Below are 27,752 nucleotides of genomic sequence, written 5' to 3' on the forward strand. Positions count from 1 at the left end.
CTGCGGCTGGGGTGGGAGTGAGGGGTGCGGAGGGGGAGGGGAGGGCATGAGGTCTCCGAAGGGATGGGCAGACTGTCCCCCTGGCCTGCCAGGAAGGGCTTTGCTCCTGGCTCCGTGTGTGATGGAACCCTGCGGAGGGTTTTGAGCTGGGGCCTCTGGTCTGACTTAACTTGTAAGAGGTTCACCCTCCCTGTGGGATGGAGAATGGACAAGAGGGGTGGAGTGGAAGCAGGGAGACAGTCAGGCTGCCCCTGCAGCCCTTCAGGCCGCAGGGAGAGGTGGCCCAGCCGGGCTGCGTCCCTGGAGGAGTGGGCGGAGTTCCCTGCTCCACCGTCTTCCCTGAAGCAGCTGCCCGTTGTGTGTGGCTGTGCCATCGTGCATTTAACCAGCCTCCAGAGGGGCACACAGGTTGTTTCCAGTCTCTTGCTATTCCATACAGTGCTGCGATGATTACTCTAACACATGGGTCTCAGAGAAGTTTCTAGAAGTGAAATAGCAGGATCGAAGGGTATGTGCATTCTGAAAAGTTTCCCAGTACAATCATCGCCCCCGATAGAGGTTCCGGTTTGCGCTCCCCTGAGCAATGCAAGTGCACAAGAGCACACCGGTTATAGCTTCAGTGGGGTCTTGGGCTGAGGGGCAGCAGGCGGCCGGGGTGAGATGCTGTGCACCCACCCACTTTGCCCCTTTGGAGGCCAACACCATCGAGGTGGACACTTCACAGAGGCACAGCCAGTTGTGGACCCAGCGGAAGTGGACCACGGGGAGGTGGGGGCTGCACCTTGGTAGGAGGACAGGGTGCCGGGGAGGATGGCGGTGGCTGCATGTGACAGAAACCCTGCGCTGGGGTCTTGAGTGACGGAGACGTGTAGCAGGACATTCACAGGCAGGGCGGGTCCCAGGGCTGGTTTAGTCAGCACCTCTCACCCCGTCCAAGTCCCCGTTTCTGAGACGTTTTCCAACACCAGCCGATTCTCAGATACACTGACACCAGCTGGGTGTCCAACAGCTCAGTTCAGTTCTAAAACGGACGATCCAGGGCTGGCACAGAGCCCGCAGGCCAAGGGCTCAGCCCCAGGAGATGCCCCCTGCAGACTCCAGTCCCCGGTCCTGGGGGGCCTGTGCTTCCTGGCCAGCGTAAGTCAGGGGTGTCTGCAACTCCTCCTCAAGGTCTGTTACTTCCTAGAGTGACTCACAGAACTCAGGGAAGCCCTTTGCTTTCTATTACTGTTTATTAGGAAGGACACACTCAGGAAGAGCCAGGTGGAAGACAGGCAGGAGCCAGGTAGGGGCGCAGAGCCTCTGAGCTCACTCTCCGGCAGCGCCGCTCTCCTGGCCCCTTGGGGTGTGCACCATCAGGAAGCTCTCAGCTCTTGTCGCTCGAGAATTTTGGAGGCATCCTCCAGAATGGGAGAAAATATTTGCAAATCGCATGTCTGATACGGGGTAGTATCTAAAAATATATAAAGAACTGATGCAACTCAATAACAAAAAAAAACTGATTTGAAACTGGGCAGAGGGCATGAATAGACATTTTCCCACAGAAGACCTGCAGAGGGCCAACAGGTGCACGAGAAGGCGCCGAACGTCACGCATCCGCTCGTCGCCAGGGAAACGCAACTCAAAGCCACGCGGCCCTCAGAAGGGCTGTCACCAAAAAGACCAGAAGTTGCATGTTGGTGAGGATACTGTTTGGTATGGAGGTTGCTCAAAAAATTAAAAATAGAACCACAATATGACCCAGGAGTTTCATTTCTGGGTATTTATCCAAAGAAAACAAAAACTAACTCAAAACGATATCTGCACCTTGATGTTCACTGCAGCATTATTGACAATAGCCAAGGCCTGGGAGCAACCTGAGTGCCCACTGATGGACAGACGGATAAAGAAAGTGTGGCGAGATATCGATGTCTAATCTATACTTATGCCTATGCCTATACCTGTACCTGTACCTATGTCTGCACTAGTATATATATACACACTACGTAGTATGTATATATATATATATATATATATATATATATATATATATACTATTTAGTCATAAAGAAGGAAAGGAATACTGCCATTTGCAACAACACGGATGCACCTTGAGGGCGTTATGCTAAGTGAAACAAGTCAGGCACAGAAAGACAAGTACTGTATGATCTCACTTACATATGGAATTTAAAAAAACAAAAACAAAATAAACTCATAAATACAGAGACTAGATTGTTGGTTGCCCGAGGCTGGGGGCAGGGCAGGGGGCCAGGGGTCGGCAAAGTGGGCGAAGGGAAACAGAAGGTGTAAATGTTCAGTATAAAATAAACAAGTCCTGCCCAGCATCTGGTGTTACCGCATGCACACTGTTGTGCATAATACTGTGGTTGCTGAGAGAGTAGATCTTAAAAGTTCTCATCACAAGAAAAAAAATCCTGTTTCTGTGTGTGGTGACGGATGTGAGATTTTTGTGGCGGTCCTTTTGCAATATATACCAATGTCAAATCATGAGGTTGTATACCTGCAACTAACAATGTTTTTATGTCAATTATAACTCAATAAAAAAATTTCTTTTTGTAGAGCTCAGTCTCCAGGCCCCTCCTGTCCTAGGAGACCAGTAGGTGGGGCTGCAAGTTCTAACTGGAATCGCTGGGTCTTTCTGGCGACCAGCCCACCCTGAGGCACAGGGGCCCCACCCCAAGTCCCCCCACTGGCGTAAATTCAGGTGTGACAGGAAGGGGCTCCTTCTGAAGAACGAAAGATACTCCTGTCACTTGGGAAATGCCAGCGTTTTCAGGAGCTCTGTGCCAGGAACGGGGGACAGAGACCAAACACGTCTCTCCCTACAACACCTTCCCTCCACTCTGCTGCCCTAGCTTCCTCCTGAAGCGGTCCCCTGCCAAGGTCCCCTGCAGGGCACGGCTGCCAGCTGCCATCACGTGGGTGCGCTCTCTCGTTTGAGTCGTGACATAGAAGTTCTTCCCGCCCTTTGATGGGCCTCTGTAGGTCAGGAGTCATCTCAGGAGATGACAAGGTGATTGGTTAAAGGCCGGGTCCGTGATCTAATAGTTGGGGAGGGGAGGGTGTTACCGTAATTGGAGTATGTTCATCGGAGCCCACCCCTGGAGCCCAGGGCACGCTCAGCTCTGCCGAGTCGCAGTTGGTTCTGGCGGCGGGAGGGGTGGCACCTGTACAGTGTGTGGTTCTCCGTGGGGAGGAGAGGGCGCATGGGCTCCAGCTAAGCCGCCAGCAGCGTCCTCGGTGAGGAGCGAGCACATAAAAAAGGCACCACCCTTAACTACCTTCTCCACTCGACTCATGAACCTTTACACTTCTTTTCCCGACGTCTTCTTATCCAAGTCTCACGGACGGTGGAGTCAACCATCAATGATGGGACCAAAACCGCCTTGGGAGAACGTGTTCCATTGCCCGACCACCCGCCCCCAATGCCAGCTCACTGGTCCAGCTCAGTGGGAGCTGCTCTTCGGACGGAGGCCTGAGACCCCACTGCCACAGGCCCCCCAGATGCGGAGTCAGGGCGGCACGGGGTCAGAGTCCCCCACGGGAGGACTTTGTCCTTCCTTCGGGCCCCTGCCCATATGTATGTGTTCATTTTTATTAACATGCGAATACACGTGGAAAAATGCACACACAGTGAGAGCAAGGCTCAGTGTACTTTCACAAACCTAACACACCCAGAGGAGCAGCTCGGTCAAGATCAGCAGAGCGTGACCAGCACCCGAGGGCCCTCCCTCTCTCCCGTCCCAGTTGTCCCCATGGATAACCATGAACACTGCTACTTCCGATCCCCTGTTCTGCCCACTCTGTAACCTTCCATACATGGAATGACACCGCACGTGCTCTTTGAGGTCCCACTTCTTCTCCCAGTGTTGTGACTCATCCACGCTACAGCACGTGCTTGTCCTTTGCTCATTCTCATTTCTGCATAGTGTTCTCCACTGACCTATTTCTAAAATACAAAGCAGCTTAGTGACTATCATACACTTTCTTATCAGTTAATATTAATTAGCAGGACCAGCGAATGTGTGTGCCAGATTTGTTTGCTTTTGCTCAGAATGACAACAGCCAACGAGCGTGTTGGCCCCGGCGATGGCGTGACCTGTGTGTTTAGGGAGGGCTGGGGAAGTGGACGATGCCACACAATGTACGCGGTCAGTGTAGCAGAGAATGTCTTTCAACATGGGAATCATGAGGAAAAAGAGAGAGAGGTGCTTCAATGGAGAAATCACAGGGCCCTTCCTGACCGATTGATTGATTGATGCATTCATTCACCAGATACGCATCTGGTGCCACTTACACGCCTGGTACTCGGCCTGTAGGTTGGGTTCCTCCCTCCTCCTGACCAATTGGTTTGATGTCAGCATCTCATGACAAGGGAATGATGACGAGAGAACCTTAGGGATCTTCTCTAGCACTTTCTAAACTAAATGAGTATAAAGACTTTCTTGAAAGAAGTTTTAAGCAACATTCTTTTTCATAAGGGAAAAAGAAAGAAAGAAGAGAAAAGAAATCAGAAACTCTCTCTTTAACACTGTCCCTCCACCAGCTAGCCACAAGTGACCGATAACCCAGAATGCATCCTCCCAGACCTCTGCCTGCACATCCATATGGCTATGCGTATACATTTTAAATGGTATTATTTTGTATCTATCTTTCATACTTTTCATTTTTTTTAAAAAATAGACTTGATTGTTTAGAGCAGTTTTAGGCTCACAGCAAAATGAAAAAGATAGTGAGTTCCCAAACACCCCCCGGCCTCCCACAGTCCCCCGCTGTGCACACCCCACCCCAGAGGGGCACATTTTACGCAACTGATGAGCCCCTGCTGACGCATCACAATCACCTGACGTCCGTCGTTTGCGTTAAGGCTCAGCCTTGGTGTTGCACGTTCTATGGGTTTGCACAAATGCATAATCGTAGGTGTCCACCGTTTTAGTCCCACGCAGAGTGTTTTCACGGCTCTGAAAGTCCCCCATGTCCCTCCTACCCATCCTTCCCAACCTCTCACCCCTGGCAACCACTGACCATTTTACGGTCTCCAGGGTTTCACCTTTTCCAGAAGGCCCTATAGTTGGAATCATATAGTACCTGGCCTTTTCCAGTGATCATCTTTCACTAAATAATAATGTTTACTTTTGTAAAAAAAAAAGATCTTATTTATTTATTTCTAGAGAAAGAGAAAGGGGGTAGAAAGAGGGGGAGAGAAACAGCACACACGCCCCCAACTGGGAACCTGGCCCACAACCCAGGCATGTGCCCTGACCCGGAATCAAACCAGTGACCTTTCGGTTTGCAGACTGGCGCTCAATCCACTGAGCCACACCGGCCAGGGCAATAACATTCATTTTTATTTTCCAATATGTTGAGTATTTGTTTCCACATCAATAAATATTCTTCTAAAGCATTGTGAACTGCGGTCTGGTATTTCATTCTATGCTACCTATTAACCTCTCTCCCACTTTTGAGGTTTACATTGCTTTTTGTTTCTTGCTACTAAAAATAGTGTTGCAGAGGACAGCTTTGTAAGTAAATATTTACACACAACTCAATTATATCCTTAGGATAAATTCCAAGAGGAGGATTACTCCTGCTAAGGTTTTGCTCATTTCAAGGCTTTTGATACGTGATGCCAAATTCCCCTCACAAAGGACAGACGAGTTTATAGTCCAGCGAACTGGGCCTGTCGGGTCCTTCCCCTACACTTGCCAGCTCTGAATACGTGTATTTTTAATCTTTGCCAACTTAATAGAAGAAAAAACACTGTTTGTTTGTTTTCATTTGTATTCGAGTGTTAAGGTTTTGCAGTTTCCCATAAATCATATTGGCTATTTGTCTTTCTTATTTTGCCAATTGCTCTTTCATGTTCTTTCCCGTTGTTTCCTACTGGGATAAGCATCTTCAAAGTATAGATTTAGTAAAAGAGTTTCTCTGGTAAGGGAATTAAAATACCGCTGTGAAGCCCCTCACAGCAGTATTGTAATGTCAACAGTTTTCACCCCTGTGCCCACCCAGTGTCTGTTATACCTTAAAAAGTGGATACAATGAGTGATAATAAGAACTAATATTTATAACTCCATATTATCTTATGACATGCCAGGCATTATGCCGTGTAAACAAGCCCTGTGAGATAGGTCCTCGCCTCCCTCCCAGCGGACAGACGGGGAAACCAGCGAACCTGCACGAGTGGTTAGTGAGTGTCCTCAAGGTCACAGGCACTGTGAGTGGCCATGCTGGTGTCAGCATGATTGACAAACACGTGGTGATGTAGCGCTTCTATGAACTCAGTAACACTTTTTAATAAATGTACCTTATGTTCATCGCAAAAGTATCTACACATGTTTGCAAATCTATCTGATGTATAAGTTCAAGGTGATTTTTTCTCTCCATTCAACAACTCCCTGTGACGATCCCATGCTCTCCCCACTCCTGTGACTTACTGTTAAGAACCGTGTTGGACCTTGTGTTCTCCAGGAAGGTAGCTGAGGCTCAGGGCAAGGCAAGACCGTGCTCTCGGTCACCTGAAAAGTTTACGGCACAGCCGGGACTGAGACCTGGGGCTCCGCATACCTAACCCAGTCCCCTCATCTCCTATTCCTTTGTTGTCAGAAGGGCCAGCGGAGGATGCTGTGGTGGCACCAGGACAGACCTGCCAGATTCTCATGTTGCCAGCCTCTGGGGAAACCAAGTGGGCACAGACTCCCAGTCCTCTGGCCACACGGGCTGCTGGGCATTCCAGGCCCCTGGCGTGCCGCCAAGGGTGAAAACAGAGCTGCAGCCTCCCGAGCCACATTCTGCCCCCTCCTCTTGGTTTGCATCTCACTGCTGGGTTTGCAACATGCCTAATCTCTGCATGTGCAGACTCGGAGGAGCCAGCTGAGAGGGACCACTGCCAGCAGCTCGGAGTCCTCCGCAAGGCCTGCTCACCACGCCTCCCCCAAGGCCCTCACCAGGCAAGCAGGGCCACAGGAGTCTGCAGACATGGTTTGGGGAGCTTCACCTGCTCAGACCTTCCTTGCAGTGCCCGCTGGGATGGACTCAATGAAAGAAACAAGTTCAAATTCTCTCTTCCCAAATGGAGGAGAGAATTTCACTGATTCTGCCAGATCCCATTTCTCCTGACCTGTCCCCATGGCCTTCCTTACAGGCACAGGGGCAGTAATGCACATCGGTCATGCAAATAAGGCTTGATCTTGGTTCTCCAGGCAGCTGGACTCCTCCAAGAATGGAGAGAACTTAATTGTGCAGACTGTCAATAAATAGGTGTCAAATAGCAAGTCCTCTGTAACCCATCATGTTTCCTTTTTTGCCTTAGCTGCTAGGAAGCTCAGAACTGACTGGACAGCTAGATCACTAACCATCTTAAAACAGTTTCTTGGTATCATTGGCATTACTCTTTCTCCATGAGGTCTCTGGTTTTTCTGTCTCCTGTTGGGTGTGTGTCTGTGTTATACATCTTCACAGTCCTCTAATGTGATGAAGGTGGGCTATGAATAAAAATCAGATGTGAAAGGAAGTGGCCTGTAGACCTCTCTACTTTGAGATACAAATGAGTGCTTTCCTCAAGCGGATGGTTTTCCTGGCACCATGTAAGACTCAGGAAAGTGTCTGTGTGCCGTTTTTCCTGTCTTTGTCCCTCTTTTGGTCTTCCTCCCCCTTTCCACCTACTTTTTCCCCACATTCCTCTCCCTTCTCCTTCCCCTTCCATCCTCTATTCTCTCGCCATCACCTACTTTTCTCAATTTCCCTTCCCTCTTTGTGAATCTCTTCCCTGCATCCCCCGTCTCCTCTCTCCTCTTCTCGTGCACCGTGGCCCTTACCTCCGGGTGGCCCGTTAAACGTTACCATTCCTTACAAACCCACAGCACTCGGCTCTGTCCGAGGCCTTGCCCCCACCTCTATCTCATTCACTCCTCGTGCGGATAACCTGGCAGTTAGGATCATTTCCATGTTACAAGGAAGACACTAAGGCCCAGAGAGTTTAAGTCAGTGGTCCCCAACCTTTTTGGCACCAGAGACCATTTCGTGGAAGCCAAGGATGGGATGGAGGTGGAGCCCAGGCAGTTCGGCCAGTGATGGGGAACAGCGGGATGGAGGGATACAGTTTCTCTCACTGGCCTGCTGGGCAGCCTGCTCCCTAACAGGCCACGGAGCAGGGGTCGGGCCCCCCGGTTTAAGTGATGCGCCCATGGTCACACGGGTGTGCTTTACAACTCACTGTCACACTCAAGCTCCAGGCCTTGTGAGTCGGATTCCACCGCACCCTCCACCGCACCTCACTGCCTGTCAAGACCAGCACCCCCCGCCCCCTTGCCTGGCGAAAATCACTGAGAGGGCATCTTAAGAAGAGGATTCAAAACAATACTGCCCACCATGTCTCCCCTTCTAAGGTCTCTTCTAGAGCTGAGATTGTCAACGGGGCCAGCAGAGCATATGTATTAGAGGAGGGGGCGGTGAATGATGACATGGGTCATTTGGAAAATATTTCTTGGGAATGTGCTACGTGCCAGGCAAGGCTGAGACCAGAGTAAGGCAAGCAAGGCCCCCAGGGTGCACAATTTAAGAAGACACTCACCCCTAGGTGCCATTCTTGCAAGCGCATGACTCCGAGAGTGGGTGCTCTTCCAGGTTACGCCCTGGCACCTTGCTTGTCTTCGGCTAGTGCCACCCTGCCGTCAGGCATCGTGACAGGTGCTGGCAATCAACGGTGAGCAAAAGGGCCCACACCTTGCCCTTGGGAACTTATAATCCATTATGGGAAACAGATATGAATCAAACAATCAGGCTAATGAATGACCATTCTAAGTGTGGACAGGGTATTATGGTGGGGGGACAGCAAGAGCTATAGGTTAGGGTAGGAGTTTCCATGCGGGTGCAGGTGGGGGACACAGCAAGTTCACGGGCCTCATGGCGGGGTGGAGCATGGCATACAGGTGAGGCTGGCAGAGGACAGAAGGGCCAAAGCAGGGAAGTTCAATGTAAAATGGTCCCAAGCAATGTGTCTAATACGGTGCCAGAGTGTGCAAATGACTGACTAAACCAACAATGACAATGACAAATCCAGTCCGGTGGAGAGAATGCAAAACCTCCTCACCCCCATGAGGTCCCTCCTCCTGTCCGCCTTCCTGGTCAGCCTTCCCCCCGAGGGATCGCTCAGACTGCACCTCGCTCCCTTCGAGCTCACCTCGGTGCAGTACAGCCCCGTCTGTGATAGAATCTAATCTTAGCCACATTCTCCGTGCAAAGAAGTCGGAGCACAGAGGTTAGGTAACCTGCTGTCTTAGTTGGCTGAGCTGCCATCACAAAACGCCACAGACTGGGTGGCTTAAACAAGACATTTAGTTCTCCCAGTTCTGGGGGCTGGGAAGTCCAAGGTCAAGGTGCCGACTGACTCTGTTCCTGGTGAAGCCTCTCTTCCTGGCTTGCAGACTGTGGCCTTCCCCCTGCCTCTGCTGGCTGCAGAGAGCAAGCTCCTGCGTCTCCTCTCCCCTCGTATTGCAAGGGCAGCAGCCCTGCTGGATCTGGGCCCCGCCCTTAGGACATCCCTGAACTCTTATGATGTCCTGGCAGACCCTGTCTCCAAATACAGGCACGTGGCGTTTTGGGCATCAACATATGATTTGGGGCGGGCAGCTGTGGGCATTCGGTCCATCACACCTGCCCAGGGGCACAGAGCTGATCAGCAGGATTCGAATACCAGCGCCGCTGCGCTGGAGCCCAGGCCCCTGACCATGACACGCAACTGCCTGAGAATGTCCGTGTGTGGATGTTGCCACCTGAGTGCCATCCCTCAGGGCAGGGGTGTTCAGTGACCCCTTCCAAATGCGTTGGTTCTTGTCCCCACCTGGCAGCTTGACAAGTGTGTTGAGGCCTGAACCACCCCAGGGTGATCCCCGTGGTCCCACTGTAAGGGGACCTGGCAGAGGGTATGACATGGAGGAAAACCAGATCTCAGACCTCACGCTTGAGTTTGGGGGTTCTGTTTCCAATTTACTGGGAGAGGGCCCCAGGCTCCAGTACAGACGTCACCAGGAATGGGCTGCGTGTCCCTGGGCAACTCACTTGACACCTTCCAGCCCCTGGGTTCCTGCCTCTCACGGGAGGCAGGGGGCTGTCTATCCACGGGCCATGAGATCCGCCAAGCACCAAGCGTGGCGCGGGTGGCCGGAGGCAAGGGAGAATGCAGGCGTCAAGCCCCCACCCAGGCCGCGCAGGTGGGGAAGTGGGGCGGGCGTACGGTGCGCGGCCGGCGAGTTGAGTGGCAGCGGCGGCTCTGGTGGCGCAGCAGGCCGCTCTGCAGCGGGAGCGCTTCGGCTGCGGAGGCCGGGAGGGCGCGCCGTGAGCTGCTCGCGCATTTCACAGACCTGCACCACCACCCGCCGTGCCACAGGGCCCGGCCTCCGCCGCGCTATCACCCGCACCAGACGCCCGTCCGGCGCCCCCAGGCCCGCGTGGGGGCAGAGCCCGCGAGAGGGGCTGGAATTCCTCCCAGGGGCCCCCCTCCCGCTGCCCCTCCCCGGTGCTCGCTTCCTCCCGCTCCCCGCGCGCCCCCCTCCCGGCCGCCAGCCAACTGCGTGCCCCCGGGGCCGGCAAGAAGCCACATGCCCCCGCAAGGAATGCCGGGCCTAGCGGGCGGGGGCTGGGCAGAGCCGGGCTCGGCCGGGCCGGGCAGGGAGCGCCCCGCCGGGAAGGTTGGTGACAGGGAAAGAGCCAGCCCGCGCCCTCTCGGGCCTCCCGTGTCGCCCCCGAGTTCGACCCGTGCGCCGCCCCGGCCTGATCGCGGTGTCTCACACTTTCCCTGCCGGACACGCGGACGGGACGACCCGCGGGGTCCTGGGCTAAAGCGGGGTAGCTCAGCCCGGTTTGGGCAGCCCCCGCCCCTTTCCGCGCCCCCCCCCACCCCGCCCCGTCCCCGCCGGCTCGGAGGAGGGGGCAGGCCGTCATGTTTCCCCACACCCCTCCCTGCCGCCGCTGGCTTTGGGGCCCCGGTGGGGAGCAGGGGGCTGATTAGCCGAGGAGCAGGGGTGTGGCCAGCGGGGCCCCGGGTAGTGAGTCACACACGCTGCTCGCCCAGTCCCGGGGCCAGCGCGGTCCCAGCCCGAGCTGTGCGCTTCCCTGCCCTGGCCCGAGGAGTGTCCCCGGGCTTGGCATGAGGACCCTGGGGTGCCGAGGGAGGGATTGAAGCCCGGCGCAGTGGTGGAGGAGGGCGGTAAGCGGTGACTGGGGAGACTCCCCTAGATAGAGCGGGGTGGGGCTTGGAGTCAGGGCCAGCCCACCCCAGGACCCCCAGGCTCCGCCCGTACCTGCTCTGAGCTGGCCAAGCGGGCCTGGCTGCATTCCCTGGCCGCCCCTGGGCTAGGGGCTTCACCGCGAGGCGCTGAGGGCCCATTTCATTAGCCCGCGCCCCTTGGCCCCAGCTGGACTTGAGTCGGTCCCTCCCCTGTTCCCTACTGCAGAGTTTTGTGCGGAGGCTCCTGCGGGTTCCTCGTACTCTTTGCCCTTTGATTTCGGGGTCTAGACTGTGCTGTCCAGCTCTGCCTCCTGGCCCGGGCTGCCCCTGGGCCCTGACCCCATGGGGCTGGTGGCTCCAGTCGTCCCCAGGACCAGCCTGGGATAGAAATGGCATTTCCTCTTGGCCAGGCTACAGCTGTTTTTGTTGTCTGTGTTCTCAAGCGCTTCCTCTGGGGATGGCAGGGAGGGTAACCAGACTCCGAGGACCCCCGATTGCCCTCTCTGACACTCACCCCTCTTCTCCTGTCTCTTTGATCCTTTTCCTGTGCCGGCCCCACCTTCCCGACCCCAGAACAGAATGACTGAGAACATGAAGGAGTGCCTGGCACAGACCAAGGCGGCTGTGGGGGACATGGTGACCGTGGTGAAGACAGAGGCCTGCTCCCCTCTCCGAGACCAGGAGTATGGCCAGCCCTGGTGAGGCCCCTGTGTGGGGACAGGAGAGGGAGCTGGGGGAATCCCTGGGCTGGGTCGGTCGGGTTGGTGGGAGACCCTGCAGAAAGTTCCCACTCCCCGCCCACCTTCCTTATCCTTCTCCGCACAGCCCTTGGGACCAGAGGTGAGCACAGGCTTTGGAAAAACCCAGGGAGTGGCCCCAGAAAGCCCAGGCCCAGGCCTCAGGACTCCTCCCTTCCCACCGCCCCCTGCACCAGAGGGGCAGGCTGGCTGGGGCTCCTCCACCTGCCCTGCTCCTGTGGCCTCGGCTTCTCCGCCCGCCGGCCTCTCTGTCTCTGATGGCTTCTTTGCTTTCTTTAATGGCCCCTGTCCTGGCCAGCTCTAGGAGACCAGACCCCTCGGCCATGGAAGTGGAGCACAAGAAACTGAAGGGGAAGCGTGACCTCATCATGCCCAAAAGTTTCCAGCAAGTGGACTTCTGGTGTAAGTGGAGCTTGGGGCTATTGGCTGGGCTACTCCTCCCATCATTTCCAAGTGCTGGCCCCATCGTGCTTAGGGAATGTGCAGGGGTAATACTAAATGATCGTCACTCACCTTCTATGTGCCAGACACAGGTCCGTGCTTTAGGTGATTCTCCCCATGAGCCATTGAGGTGGTTCCTATTGGTCCCATTTTCCAGGTGAGGAGACTGAGGCTTGGTGAGGGTTAAGAACCCTGCCTCACGTCCCACAGCCCACAGATGCACAATTGCAATGGAAACCCACACCCATCTGACTCCAGAGAGTGCTCTTTCTTCTATTTTATCAAACTTGAAACAAAGGGAGCTACTGGCTTCCTTAGTGTTGGCAGGCATGTCCTTGAGCCCCCAGGGAGGGTGCTGGGTTATTGCTACTGAAGACTCGGCAGCCCATAGCTGGCTGGGGTGGAGCCAGGGCTGGGGCTCTGGAGTGCCATGCGGTGCTTTCCACTGTCCTGTGCTGTCCTCAGGGTGGTCTTCCCTTCAGCCCCCCAGCCTCCCCCGACAACTGAGCTTCTCCTCTCTCCATCTCTCCAGTCTGTGAGTCCTGCCAGGAGTACTTTGTGGACGAATGCCCGAACCACGGTCCCCCGGTGTTCGTGCCTGACACGCCGGTGCCCGTGGGCATCCCGGACCGGGCTGCCCTCACCATCCCACAGGGCATGGAGGTGGTCAAGGACGCCAATGGGGAGGATGACGTGCGGTGCATAAATGAGGTTATCCCCAAAGGCCACATCTTCGGCCCCTATGAGGGGCAGATCTCCACCCAGGACAAATCAGCTGGCTTCTTCTCCTGGCTGGTGAGTGTCCCGGGCAGTGCCATGCGAGAGGGCGCCCAGGAACATGGAAGGGAACCAGCAGAGGGAGCCCTCCGCTGGCCCAGCCTGGCTCCAGACCTTTTCTGCCGCCATTCCCGGGCAGGTGGATGATGAACCCTGCTGTCCCCTTGCCCCAGCTAAGTGGCAGCAACCCTTGGTGGCTGAGGGCCATGCTGAAGGGCTCCTCTGGCAGGTGTCAGCAGAATCAGTGGTGGGGCGACTTCCCTGTGCAGGGTCCTCCCTGTGTGCGTCGGCGGGGGCGCCACTCAGTGGCATTTACGAAGGGTTTTCCCAGGTCCTCCTCTGGGCTGGTGACTCAGAGCTGGAGGCTGTGGGGATGCAAAGCATGACATTCGGCTGAAAAGCAGTAACGTCAGGTGCTGGGCTAGGTGCTGGGGGGAAAGCCTTCGATAAGACAGACAGGGTGGCAGACCTCAGGGAGCGGGCAGTCATGGTGGGGAGAGCGGGCACCGAGCAAGCACGTGCACACGCGGTGGCACTGCCGGAGGGGGAACATAGGACTCTGGGAACAGCGGGAGATGGCTGTGTTCGTAGTGTTCGGGAGTTCGAGGCCTGCGGCCCGAGTTCATTATGTCATCCGGCTTTGCTATTTACTATCTCATGTGCCCTTGGACAAGTCATTTAACTTCTGCGTGCCTGTTCTTTAACAGGGTAATCATAGCTAATGGTGAGGATTAAATGAGTCAGCGCTGTGATGTTCCTAGAGTCGTGCTTGCCCCTAGTAAGTTCGTAGCGAATATCAGCCGCTGTTATTGTTGTTGTTGGCTATGCGAGCGGTTTGGGCAAGATTTCCTTTAGCCAGAGACTTGAAGAGTGAGTGGCAGTGGTGGAGGGAGAGTGGAGGGAAATGGAAAAATGCTCCTCGCAGGCAGAGTGGCCAAGAGAGAGGAATTCTGAGAAGTCCCCTGTGGCCACAGCGACGAGCCAGAGGGCTGAGTGGCAAGGAGAGCGGGGCAAGGACCGGATTAGGCTGCGTCTCCTGAGCCAGGGTCTGTGCGTCGTCCCTCCCGTGGGCCCGGGAAGCCACGGGGGCATCTCAAGCGAGGTGCAACTTGGAGAGTTGGGATTCCAAGTGGGAGGCTGGGGTGGGGGTTCAGGTAAGGAAAGAGGGTGGTTTAAATGTGAGTGCCAGCGGAGGACACACGTGAGAGAGATTCAGGAGGGATAATCCCCAAGATTTATTGATGGATGGGATGCGGAGATGCAAAGAGGGGTTTTCAAAGACATAAAGAGGGGTTATCCGAGGCAACTCTTAGGAGTCCAGCTTGAACAGAGATGGGGGGTGTGGGACGGAAGAGGAAGGCAGGCTAGCGGGTAGGAAGACCGTAGGAAGGCGTCCTGGTAGTTGGGCTGTGACCGAAGGGAGAGAAGACCCACCGGGGAGGACTGGCGAGGGGCCACCAGGTGGGTGGGACAGCGCGCCCAAAGGCCCTGTGGCAGGAAAGAGCGCAGCGTGGCTGAGCGGCAGAAAGAAGAGGCGTGTGCCTGGAGCGCAGCCAGCACCAGGGCCTGGAGGAGGAAGTGCAGGCTTGGCCATTTAAAGCCCAGTGGTCCAAACTGGGACTTCTGTTCTTTACTTTAAGAACAATGGGAAATTTTACTTACGTTTTGAAAGGGTGTTTTCACCACAGCATGGAAAACGAATGGGCGGTGAATGGACGTACACACCCGGGTCAGAGGGCTGTGGCCGTCCTCTGAGTACACCGTGGTAGAGGCTTTGGTCGGGGAGGGAGCAGAGCCATGAAGACCAGTGAAGGGGTTTGTGAACTGTTTCAGAGATGAAGACATTTGACTTGCAAATAGACTAACTGGCCCCAGGAAGGGAGAGGGAAGCGTCCAGAACAACCGGGGCAGGGCTCCCCTCCCAGCAGGTCAGGAGCGGGACCTTTCCTTGGGAAACAGGGGTCTGCGGAAGGGGACGGGGTTGCAGGAGAGCTGCTCTTGGCTTGGACTCGTGGGGTTGGAGTGACACCGAGATATCCTAGTGCAGCATCCACGAGGCAGTTAGATATGTGGGCTTGGAGCTTGGAAAGGAGGTTTGGAGATGTCGTTTCTTAAGTCACCTGTGCAGAGGTGGTCAGAGGGGCTAGGGGTGTGGGTGGCACTCCCCAGGGAGTACGGGCTGAGTGAGAGGTGGCGGGGGAGGGGGGCCTGGGACTAAGCTTTGAGGAACTTCAGCTGTTAGTGGTTCCGAAGGGGAGCCCCATCCCGCAAGGGAGACAGAGAGAACAGCCTGAGAGGTGGGAGGCCATGACGGCCCACAGTGGCAAAGTCTGCCGAGAAGCCGAGCAGGAGAAGGACTTAGAAGTGGCCGTTGGATTTAGTGACAGGGAAGCCATCGGCCACTTTAGCAGGCGCTGCCACTCTGAGACAATGGTCCTCAACCTGGAGCAATTTGCTCTCCCCTCCTCCCGCCCATGGGACACTTGGCCATGTCTGGAGACACATTCGGCCCTCACACCTCAGGACAGGGATATGCTACGGCATCTGGAAGGCAGAGGCTGGGGACCCTGCTCAGCATTTTATAATGCACAGGCCAGTCTCCCACAGCAAAAAGTGGTCGGGCCTCCAACGCCAACAGTGCCATGCTTGAGAACCCTTGCAGGTGAGCGATGAGACGGAGACCTTATCAGAATGGAGGTGGCAGTAGAGTCACTTCTTGGGTGTTTGATTAGCGATAAGAAGGGGAGGAGAGAGACCGGAGATAGGAAGGTGACGGCTGGAGGAAGACAGGGGGTCAGGGGAGTCTGTGGATGACAGACGTGAACACCTGTGAAAACCCCAGTGGGAGGAGTCTTAGGGCAGAGAGAAGGCATGATGGGTAAGCTTTTACATCACCTGAGAATGTTCAGGTGGAGACACTGCATGTGGAAAGGCGGAGGGTCAGCGTTTACTTTTCCTGTCACTGGTGGTCTGGAGCAGGTAGAGGGGGGTAGGCTTAGTCAACCAAAAAACACCTCCCCCCAAGGTACCCATGTCCTGATCCCTGCAACCCGTGACTGTGTTATCTCATATGGCAAAAGAGCCTTTGTACATGTGGTTATACTAAGGATCTTGAGATGGAGAAACTGCCTTGGATTATTCGGTGGGCCCAGTGTGATGACACGCGTGTTTGTAAGAGGGAGGCAGGAGAGCCAGAGGCAGAGAGCAAAGACGGGAAGACGCCCTCCTGCTGGCCTTGAAGATGGAGGAAGGAGCCACGGAAGGCGGGCAGCCTCCAGAAGCTAGGAAAGACGAGGAAACAGGTTCTTCTGTGGAGCCTCCAGGAAGACCTCAGCCCTGCTGACATCTTGATTTTAGGGCTTCTGACCCCCAGAACTGTAGGTTCATAAACGTGTGCTGTTTGCAGCCACTGTGTTTGCAGTGGTTTGTTGAGGCAGCAGTAAGAAGTTAATCCAGTGTTTCGGGGCCACCTGCTAAAAGGAGCGGAGAGCTGGAGAGAGGTGGTCTGACGTTGAGGAGAATGCAGAAGGCGAGTCCTATGTGGAGGTGTACAGTTTGGGGTGCACAGGAGACACCCTGGGGGTGCTGCCAGAGGCCCATTGGAGCACGGGGGTCCGCAGCCAAGGGGATAGAAGGGGAAACTCAGTGTATCAGTTGACGCATTTGTGCAGCGGAAGCCCTGGGAAGGGACGGGCAGTGGGGTCAGTGCTGTGGAGGGGGAGCTTGAGGACAGCCCACTTGGCTCGGCCAGCCCACAGGCCTCGGTGTCCTTGGTGGCGGCAGTTTGACAGCAAAAGCCACATTGCCATGGACTGAAGAGCGAGTGAATGGGAGGTGAGGCGAGGGGCCCTGCAAGGGTGGCTGGCTCCTTTTATGTCTGGCTGTTCATCGAGCAATTATTATACGACAGGTGTATACCACAATAGTCCCACAGTTGGAGGTTGCTGCCCTTCTTACTCAGGGATGGAAGAGGTTAAGTGGCCCCAACTTCCAAGCTGGTACGGGGTAGACTTGGGCTCCTTCAGAGGGAGCCCCTGTCCGCAATGCTGTGGGGCTGTGAAGAGTTCCTTCATGGGAAGGCGTGCCTAGGGGAGCAGTGAATGGGGTCGTGTGTGCGACCCCAGACACAGAGCCGCTCCCAAGCGCTCAGCCCTGAGCAGGGAGCTCTAGGGGTAGCAGAAATGCATGATGTTTGCTCTCTGCTCTTCTGGAACTTGTGGTCCAGCTGCGGGGAGCAGGGACCGAGGTGAATGAGGGGGGAAGTGGCTTATTCCCAACCGAGGAACTTGGGGGCAGAGAGTTGCTGGTGACTGCAGTGCTGCAGAAGGCTCCAGGGGCAGGGACAGGGGACATGGTTTTGGCCGGGCAGACTGGAGATGGGTCTTGAAGGATGGATAGAAGTTCAACAGAGGAGGGTGATGGCTTCTCAGCCTGCGGTGGCCAGGGGAGCAAACCTAGGGCCATGCCCAGGGCAGGGCTGCTGGGATCCCCTCCTTTTCCCACCAGAGTCAGTCTGCACCTGGGCACAGCGCGGCCAGGCAGACTGGGGTCTGTAAAGCAGGCAGCTTCCCCAGGTTTTCGGGCTGCTGTGTGTCTGGGGTCTAAAGAAAACACAGACTAAGAAGCCCCAGAATTTGCACCCTGGTCATAGACCAGCGCGCTGTCAGGAGTGGGTGTGGCCCACGGTGCCGGGGTGGGGCCGGAGGCCAGCAGGCTGCTCCCCTGCAGGCTCCTTCCTGGGATCGTGAACTGTGGCCTGTGGACGGGTGAGGGGAGGGACTGGGTGGAAGTCACATGTGGAGGCTTTGACCTCTGCGCTCCAGAAAAGTGAGGGGTCTTAAAGGCCTCGAGAGAATAGGTGTGCAAAATGGCTCAAGAAAGCAGGGCCCATGTGTGCGTGCATATGTGTGTGTGTGTGTGCATGTGTGTGTGTGTCCCAGACGATGGGTTGGATCAGGACCCAGAAGCCTCACGTTCTAAATGAGCCTCATTCGTTGGTCAAATCCTGTTCCAAAGCCACACTTAATGCCTCTCCCTGACCTTCCGTGTGCCTTCACGGCTCTGGTCCCCGTCCAGCACAACACCTTCCCCTCCACACCTCCTCAGCGTGCACACTCCGCTCCGGCGGAAATGCTGCTGATCGTGGCGTAGCCATCAGTGTTTACTGAGCACTTACTCTATGTCTGGGCTCATGCTCGGCACCTGCTCGCATGGTCTCATTGAACCCTAGCAGTGCCTCCGCGAAGCAGATATCGTCCCATCCTTTGCACGGCTGAGAAAACTGAGGCCTGGAGAGCGTGAGTCAGTCCTCACGAAGCTGAAGAGCTCGTGAGTCATTGAGCTGGGCAGCGTGACCCGCCCTCTCTTCTGCCTCCTGGTGCTCCTCACCTCCCTTCCTCGTCTCACCTGTTCCCACCGCCTGGCCCTGGCCGCCTCTGCTCTATTCTCCTTACCTGTGCGGCACAAGTGCCCTCTCCGTCTGCAGTGCTGGTCCCGGTGCGTGCCGTCGGGGGTGGGGACACAGCCTGGGGTGAGATGGCCCAAATGACTGTTTCCACTTGGTACCTCTCCTTCATGGCCAGGCCTCCTTGGATGAGGTTTTATACTCACTCCTGGCTGTTTAGAAAAGAAGTTCCCCTCCTTCTGCTTTCTCATCTCGCCGGGAATTATAAAGTCCGTACCTCATTGCCAGGGTTGCCAGGCCGCCCTCAGCCATGGCAGGCCCGGCCGCAGACGAGGCTGCAGGCACGAGGCGCTTGAGGAGGGCCTGGCAGCCACGTGCCTGGGCGAAGCAGCAGGAGAAAGAGGAGGCCAGCCTGGAGTTTCTATTTCAGTCTCTTACTTGGACCCCGTCGTGTTCCAGTAGGGATTTGGGGCCGCCTAGCAGGATACATAAAATATAACATGATAGCATATTAAAACTGGGAGAGAAGAAAGAAAAACAAGGGTGGAGGCCCTACACGGAGCCAGGAATAAGGCTAGCTGTGCACACCATAATGACCCATAGATGGACTTTAGCTACATGGGGTCCCCGTCGGGCAGCTGCCGGGAACGGCAAGCCTGGGTGGCTACCAATGTGCGCTGTCCCCAGCGAGAGAAGTCCCAGGCGGCGCCTGAGCAGGTCCACCCAGAGGTCCTTCTCCGGAGGACGGCGTGTGGTGGGCTCGCCCACCCACTGTCCGCCCGCCAGACTCCTGCTGTCCTGGGGGACGCCGCCGTGAAATGGTGTGGCAGCGTTTTCCATTTCAGCTTCCATCGTAAAACGGGGATTAATTTTAAAACCTGAAATTCGATGTGCGAAAGTCCGTGGCACACCCTCTGGAAACCCCTCAGTAACCGGGATAGAGGGACGCGTGGGCAGACGTTTGCAACGCCGACAGGCAGGCTTGACCAAGGCGGGGAGCCCAGAGAAGGGGAGGAGGGGCACTGGAGACGGGCCGGGCGTGTCTGTGTGCGCCGGTGTGAGCTCGTGCTGTGCGTGCTTGTGGGTTAATTTCTATGACCTCTTTATTTTGAAAAATTTCCAACCCTATAGAAAAGTTATAAGGATAGTATAGTGACTACCCACACACCCTGTATCTAGATTTACCTACTGCTAACACTGTATAACAATGACTTTATTTTTGTTCATTTTCTTCCAAACCGTTTGAGATATGTCAGTCTTTTTTTTAATAGTACTCTTAATTTTTTAAAGATTTTTATTTATTTATTTATTTTTAGAGAAGGAATGGAGGGAGAAAGAGAGAGAGAGAAACATCAATGTGTGGTTGCTGGGGGTCATGGCCTGCAACCCAGGCATGTACCCTGACTGGGAATCGAACCTGCGACACTTTGGTTCAAAGCCTGCACTCAATCCACTGAGCTACGCCAGCCAGGAGAGATATGTTAGTCTTTATGGGCTAGATAGTCTCTGTCTCCACTGATCAACTCTGCCGTTACAGGGTAAAAACAGCCATAGATGGTGCATGAATGGATGAGTGTGCCAATAAAACTTTATTTATGAACACTTAAAAATTTGAAATTCAGCTCTGGCTGGTTTGGCTCAGTGGACTGAGTGCCAGCCTATGAACCAAAGGGTCACTAGTTCAATTCCTAGTCAGGACCCATGCCTGGGGTGAGGGCCAGGTCCCCCGCTAGGGGCACATGAAAGGCAACCACACATTGATATTTCTCTCCCTCTCTTTCTCCTTCTCTTCCCCTCTGTCTAAAAATAAATCAATACAATCTTTAAAAAATTTGAATTTCATATAAATTTGCAAATCTTATCAATGAAAGTATATGAGAAGTTTTTCTCATTGATCAAGATAACAAAAACCTTGCAGGCTGTATATAAACGGATGGGGGCTGGGCTTGACCTCGGGCAGTCATTTGCGACCCCTGTCCCATGGAGCCACGATATAATTATTGCACTCAGGACACATAACCGTGGATGCAGTATTGTCTCAACTGCGGTCCATGTTCATAGTTTTCCCATTGCCCGGAGCCAGCTCGCCCCCCCCCCCGACCCGGGGTGCACTCAAGCATCGCACGTTTCCTTTAGTCGTCACGTCTCATTAGTCTCCTGTGTTCTAGAATGGCTCTCCCCGCATTGCTTTTCCCTTTCGTGATATCGACACTTGGGGAGAGTGTAAGCCAGTTGTCTGCAGAGCGTGCCACGGTTCAGGTTGTCTGATTGCTTCCGCATGATGGATTCAGACCGCAGATTTTTGGCACCAACGATGTTGTGTCTTCCTCGCTGCGGACATCGGGAGGCGTGCGGTGTCAGCTCACCTCGTCTCTTACTGACGGTTCTCGCAGTGATGGATGAGCCTTGCTTGTACCAATTATTGTTCTTAGTTTAAAACGATTTTTAACTACACCTTCTACATGCACTACTTGACATTCTTCTGTTAAAAAAAAGTGCTCTAACTTCTCTCCCACCCCATCCCCTATTTAAAAATTATTTTTAGTATCAGTGTGGACTCATGGATTCTTTCTTCCTTCAGTGTGGTTCGGTCTAGTACTGTTGTTATTCTATTTGGTGTTTAAATTACCCTAGAACTGGCCAGGGGGGGATTGTTCAGACTGGCTTCTCGTTCTTATTTTAGCACGTTCTTACTGTCTGGTGCAAAAAGTTGTGCTTAGCCATCTTTCTTGGGGGCCCTGATTCATTTTAGTGGGGAGTGATGTTTAGAAACCAGGATCTCTAGGCGATAGGCATGCACACTGTTACAGGGCCCGAACTGGATTTTGAGGGAGGGGTTGAAATGAGCGGCCTAAGGAATCAAGAATTGAGAGAACATGCATTGCAAGCAGTGGGCACAGCACGTACCAAGGCCCAGGGGCACATCTGTAATGTTGGGGAGGGGATACTCATGGGGTATAGCAGGAGTGGAGTGTGCTCACAAGGAAAAGTGGAGGACAATGCTAGAAAAAAGTCACTTCTATTCTAAGATATGGATCTGAAGAGACTCTTGAATCAATACCAGCTCTTTTCAGGAATGAAAATATGCACCTCGATCCTAACATTCCTCTTAGCACCAGAAGCATTTAACAAGCTCGGCTTGTATAACTATTTTATAAATGCTGGTAGCTTGGTTTTGGGATCACAAACAAAGCCCAAGATCCTCCCGAAAATATCATGTGCTAGCGAACGAGTCCTGGCTGGAACCGAGTCTGTAATTCTCAAAATCCTCCTACAGGAACCAGAGCGCAACATGAAAAGCTCTTCTGAGCTGTCCGGTGTGTCCCCCCGAACCAGCCTCTCACCCAATCCTCTTCATTCCTGCCCCGAGCGCTTGCACAGCGGTGCCCCTCTCCCCCACGCCGTGTTCCCGTGTTCCGCGACTTCAGTGTCCCTTCAAGAGGCATAAGCAGAAAGCTAGATAAAAACACTTCTTACAGCTTTTAAACAACTACAAAACCAAGACAGATGTCCAGATATAAAATGAACAAGAGCTCCCCAAACCAACAGAATTCAAATGAACACAGGCAGTCGAACATTTCGGATCCAAGGTGCTGTTTATGAGGTGAACGTGGCAGTGACGACTGAGACAACTCTTTGGCCCTCGGCACGCCCAGGCTCTTGTGCGCCGTGAGATGCCTTTCTTTTCTTTGTCTCCGTTTGAAACAGCGGGAAATCATTTGTTAGCGCATCTGCCGTGATGTTTCTTGGTCTTTCCTTTGCCAGAATGCATATACGTGTTAAGCTTGCATCTTACTCTTTCTTCAAGGGCTCATGTTAAGTAGTAATAACTGGTGTTGTGCTGTGTGCTGCGTACTATGTCACAAGCTACCTCCAAAGTCAGTGGTACAGAACGTGGGCCTTTTTGTGTAAAGGGCCAGACGGTAAAGCTTTTAGGCTTTGTGAGCCATGCAGTGCATGGTCCCAACCACACGGTTCTGCCATTGTCGTGTGCGAGCAGCCGTAGGAGTGGCAGGTTCTAGCAGCACTTTATTGGTGGGTACAGCGATTTGATTTCCATATAATTTTCACATGATGCAGTACTGTTCTTTTGATGTATTTCTAACCGTTTGGTGATGCACAAACTATGTTTAGCGGGTGGGCCGTACAGAAACAGGTCGCAGGCTGAACTGAGCCCACAGGCCATGGTTTGCGGACCCCTGGTGCGGAACGACCGTCGGCTGTTCCTGCCCACCTACGGCTGGTGGAGTGTGGTTCGGCCAAGTTAGCTGGACGTGGCTGGGTGGCTCTGCCCCAGTGTCGGCCGGTAGCTCCTCCCCGCGGGGAGTCAGGAGTGCTCCACGTGTGTTTGTTCTGGACCCAGGCTGCGGGCCAGGGGCTCCCCGGGAAAGCGCTTCTCCTGGCGGAGGCAGAAGTCCCAGAGGGCAAGCCTGTCCACGTAAGCACATTTCAAGCCTTTGCTTGCATCATGTGTGTTAACTTCCTATTGGTCAAACAAGTCATCTGGCTAAACCCAAGGTCAAGGAGCAGAGAAGTACTACAGGCCACCTGTAAGACAGGGTCATCCAGCCAAGGACGAGAGGGACGGGCGAGAACTGGGGCCAAGAATTCGGTCTACCCCAGGTGCCAACTCAGTCACAACACAATACTTTCGTGCGGTGGCCGTCTTCGGGTTATTTTCCTCTGTTGATTTTTAAAACTGAAAAATTCTTAAAACTCTTGGATCTTGAGAATATGTCCAAAGACCCTGGGTTGAGAAACGCTAATTTTGAATAAACTTCTTAGCTTTAATAATAGAGTATTTGGGGTATTTGAAAATTCCTCCAGGAGACATCTTCTCTGATCCACACCCCTGGAGCCTGATTCGGCACCTTGAAATCCCCATGGGTCCCTGGTTGTTGTGTGATGTCGGCAACAACACAACAAGAGCAACAACAATGGCTGCCATCTATTGGGCACTAGAACACGTGTGTGTCTGAACTCAGTCCTCACAGCCATGCTGTGGAATAGGTTGATCATCCCCCTTTTACAGATCAGGAAACTGGGACTTAAAGGGCCAGGTTACTTGTCCAGGGCTCTACAGCTAATCACGGGGCCAGGACGTCAAACCAAATCTCAGGCTCCTTATCTCCAGCCCCAGATAGGACTATGTCAATGAACTTGGTCTTCGCCACTCCTGTGGACTCCTGCTTCTCTAGTGAATACTTTTCAAGCCGATGGTATATGAGTGTTTCCTTTCCCTTGTCTGATCGCTGCTGATGGATTTTGGCAGATGTTCATTTTCAACAGCTTTGCTGAGATACAAGCCGCATACCCTGCAATTAACCTATTTACAGTGTGTGATTCAATGGTCTTTAGTGTATTCACAGAGGCGTGTTGTGCAACCGTCACCACTAATCTTAGAACATTTTCGTCACCTTGAGGAGAGATGCTGTCTTTTAGCTCTCACCCCAGCTCCTTGTCCCCACGCCCTCCCACCCACTAATCTACTTTCTCTCTCTGTGGATTTCTCTGTGCTGGACGTTTCCTGTGAATGAGATCATGCAGGATGTAGTCTTTCGTGACTGGCTTCTGTCACTTAGCTCAATGTTTTCAAGGTTCTTCTGTGTTGTAGGATGTATCATTTTTTATGGCCCAATGATACTCCACTGCATGGATACACCACATTTTGTGTTTTCATTCATCCATGGCTGGGCTGTTTCCAGCCATGGAAACATGGCTGGAAGTTGGGCTGTTTCCACTTTTCGGTGATAATGAACATGCTGCCATGAACCCTATGCACAGGTTTCTGTGGGGGCATACGCTTTCCTCTCTCCTGGGCGTGCACCTCGGAGGGGAATTGCTGGGTCACATGGTAACTCTGTGTCGAATCGTTTGAGGAGCTGCCGGGCTGTTTTCCAGAGTAGCTGGACCATTTTACATGCTCACCAGTAGTGGCTGAGGCTCTGGTTTCTCCCCGTCCTTGCTGACCTTTGTGGTTACCCAACTTTTTGATTCTAGCTGTCTCAGTGGGTGTGAAGTGGCTTTGGAGAGCTTCGGTTTTTTTCCCTGCTTTTCTTCTGCCTCTTATTCTTCTCTCTGAGGGAGAGAGATGAGGAGCCGCCCACCATGGATGTGCAGGGCGTGTGCTGAAAGACCGCATGGAGTGCTTTTCACACCAGCCCTGTCAGCTGCTGCCCTTGGCCGTGTTAGTTGGGAGGACCCTTCGGATCCATAGCTGACACTGAAAATTTATTTCTGTCTAATTTCTCTCCAGCCACAGGCCCATTTGCATGTGCATTTGCATTTTTGCTGCCTCCCAGAGGGCAGACTCTCCTGGACCTCTCCCCCACACTTGCCCCGAGACCTTTATGCAATGGCATGACTAAGAGACAGGGTTCGTTCTTGCCCCAGAGCTCATTTCACCGGCTTCCCCAGCAGCCAGATTGATTATGAAGAGCGAAGCCAAGTGTGTTCTAAGACTGATTGGTCTGGGTCCTACCTAGGCTGGGGGCCTTGTACAAGCGGAGCACAGGGCCTTGGGATGGGAAGAGCTGTCTGACTCAGTCACTGGGCTCTGGGCTCAGACACACCTACCACCTGCGGGAAGAGTGTCTTTGAGCGAGTCCCTTGCTCTCTCTGAGCTCTAGTTTTCACATCCATACAATGGGGTGGCCAATCGAACAGAACAGAGAGAGCCACGGGTCTTAGTGCTGGCTGCACGCCTGGTGAAGAGCAGGTGCTGAACAGACCACAGCCAGCTCCATCGTCTCTCTATTAGCTTCACGTGGGCTGCAAGAAAGGCTGGGGGGTTGTGAGTGAAATTGCAGAATGTGAAACCTGCATGTGGAATTGGCGATTGCAGGTAAATGTATCTCATTTACCAGGCCTCCAGGGCTTTGTTTGAAATTTGATAAAAGATAGTTTTAGAATGACAAAACAGAGTACTAATTCCATTAGCCGTTCAATGGGGAGGGGAAGGGTTGGATCACGGTTTTTGAGCATTTCTGAGTCATTCAGGAAGTTATACTTATATGTCAATATTTACAAAGTGTTATGCACATTTTAAGGGACCACGTCCCTTGCCAAAGCCTGTCCGTGGACACCAGGTAAGGAACCCAGGCCCGAATCATCTCAGAGAACCCCTCCAGCTTCAGTGCCCTTCACTCCGTTTCTGGTTGTAGCAGAGGTCAGAGTTCAAGTTCCAATTCAGGCCAGCCTCTTCATCCCTCTGCTCTTGTGTCTGCTGGACTGGAAAGTAGCTGGAGAACGGAGGCGATGCTGCCGCCTGCCTCCTGCGGTTCTGGGAGGAGCATCTGAGACGTGCTGTGCGTGCTGTGCGAAAGCACTCTGTCGACTGCGAATGGCTTCACAAATCGTGGTTGTAAGCGCTCTGCTCTAAGGCCAGCAGTAGGGCTGAAAATGCAGATGTGTTATGGATTCGATGGATTCCTGGAAAGTTACAAGCAAATCAGGTTTTGAAAGTCCAATCTCCGCAGCATCCGGTTGTGTGATCATGTAGGGGAACCCGACAGTGAATCCCCAGTTGTGGCGGACGTTTCTCTGGCAAAGCAGAATATTCCTCCCTGTTAACTGCATGCTTGCACAGCACATTTTCTCCAACCAGAGGGAAAGATGGGAGTTCACCGAGGATTCCAGGACATTTCTGCTGGATTCTGACAAGGTCACAGGAGGGAGGGCGTGGGTACCATCCCTCACTCCGCTGAGTGCTTAAGAGCACGCACTGTACGGGTAGAGACTTGAATTTGAACTCCAGCTTCCACGCCCATTTCCCTTGTGGCCTTAGGCAAGTAATCTAACAACCTTGAACCTCAGTTTCCTAACTTGTGTAATGAGGATTATAGTAGCTACTTCACAGAGTTGTGAGAATTCAGGGGACAGAGTACTTGGCAGTGTGAAGTTGCTCCACGGCAGCTGTTCGTGTGTTATTACTGATGTCTGTAGTAGTTAATACCATGGTCAGAAATAGCCCTCTGGTCCATGTGGACCATGCTCAACCCAGGGGGCCGAAACTCATGCTTTCGTATTATTTTCTGAGGGTCTGTCCACATACAGTCTTGGTTTAGGCAGACTTTAAGAGGTCATTTAGGACAGATTCTTGCTCTTTCTTCAGCCTCCCTGACAGAGGGCCCTCCAGCTACCAATGCCTGCCCAACGTCTGCATCTTCTAAGCGCACGCTGGTGGGGCCCCGCCTCCCCAGTGTGGCAGCCCTTCCTTCCGTTGATGATGGCTCTGCTTACTCTGGGCTCTTCTCCTCCAGGCCAAGGGCCCCGTTCCCAAGCTGACCAGCCCAGGCTCTGAACGCTGCTGTCAAAGTCCGTCTCACATCACGGTGCTCAGAGCTTGGGCTGGTCCCAGGAACACCAGGCTCAGAGGGGCCGAGGAGTTGACCTCAAGGGATGATACAAGGGAGGACTCTGGGAAACCAGCTTCTGGGGCCTTGGCCCCAAGCATCTGTCCCTGGATGTCCAGGGCCGTCCCAGTCCCGGGCTGGAGGCCCATATCCCAGTCTCTACTTCGGGTCACCTGGGCTCATTGCTCACATGTGACATGGTCTACGTGCCCTGTGTGGTTCTGCCAGTCGCTGCTCCCTTTGCCTAGAACACCCTTACCCTCCTCTACTTCAGGACCTCAGTTTAGATGCCACACCCCCTCAGAAGGTCCTCCACTGGCTCCCAGGTACAGAGCTCTAGCTCAGAGTCCCCATATGCCACAGAATTCCCCACCACAGCAGGGGCCACGGGCGGCCGCGGCGACCTGTCTTTGGTGTCCCCCTGGACTGTGAGTTTTGTGAGAGCAAAGACATTCTCTGCCTGGGTCTCCATGTCTCAGAGCCTGTAGCTGCTCGCTCAGTGATATTTGCTGAGTGAATGAATGCTTGATCTGAGAAAATCCTGACTGGCAGGAAAGACAAGCCAAGAAACATCCCTCAGTTAACGTCTGCATCTGAACCCAGCCACAGAAGCCTTGGGCAGCTCCCACTCAGGTCTCTCCGCCCAGTTAAAGCTGCAAAACAGGCTGGCCACAGCCACCCACTGTTGGCCCACAGACCTCCCGTCGCTCAGAATGAGTGATAACTGGCATTCCTCCCTCCACTGGTGATCGTGACCCCGATCCCAATGCTAACAGCAGTCGTTTGTGAGT

At 53.8% G+C, this 27,752-nt stretch overlaps 1 protein-coding gene across 5 annotated transcripts in view; it reads left to right on the forward strand.

Moving 5' to 3' along the window:
- Positions 1-27,752, forward strand: part of PRDM11 (PR/SET domain 11) — an 80,509-nt gene that overhangs the window by 23,108 nt on the left and 29,649 nt on the right. Inside the window, exons 1-4 of one of the 5 annotated variants that reach the window (XM_036029279.1) lie at positions 10,642-10,688; positions 11,801-11,925; positions 12,284-12,387; positions 12,959-13,221. In XM_036029279.1, the coding sequence (XP_035885172.1) occupies positions 11,807-11,925; positions 12,284-12,387; positions 12,959-13,221 (486 nt within the window). In that variant the 5' untranslated portion in view covers positions 10,642-10,688; positions 11,801-11,806. Of the gene's footprint in view, positions 1-10,641; positions 10,689-10,783; positions 11,207-11,800; positions 11,926-12,283; positions 12,388-12,958; positions 13,222-27,752 lie in introns of those variants that run through there. The other 4 variants (XM_036029278.1, XM_036029280.1, XM_036029281.1 and 1 more) reach the window with 4 other exon arrangements.

The sequence above is a fragment of the Phyllostomus discolor genome, chromosome 6 (assembly GCF_004126475.2).
Source record: "Phyllostomus discolor isolate MPI-MPIP mPhyDis1 chromosome 6, mPhyDis1.pri.v3, whole genome shotgun sequence".
Taxonomy (NCBI): Eukaryota; Metazoa; Chordata; class Mammalia; order Chiroptera; family Phyllostomidae; genus Phyllostomus; species Phyllostomus discolor.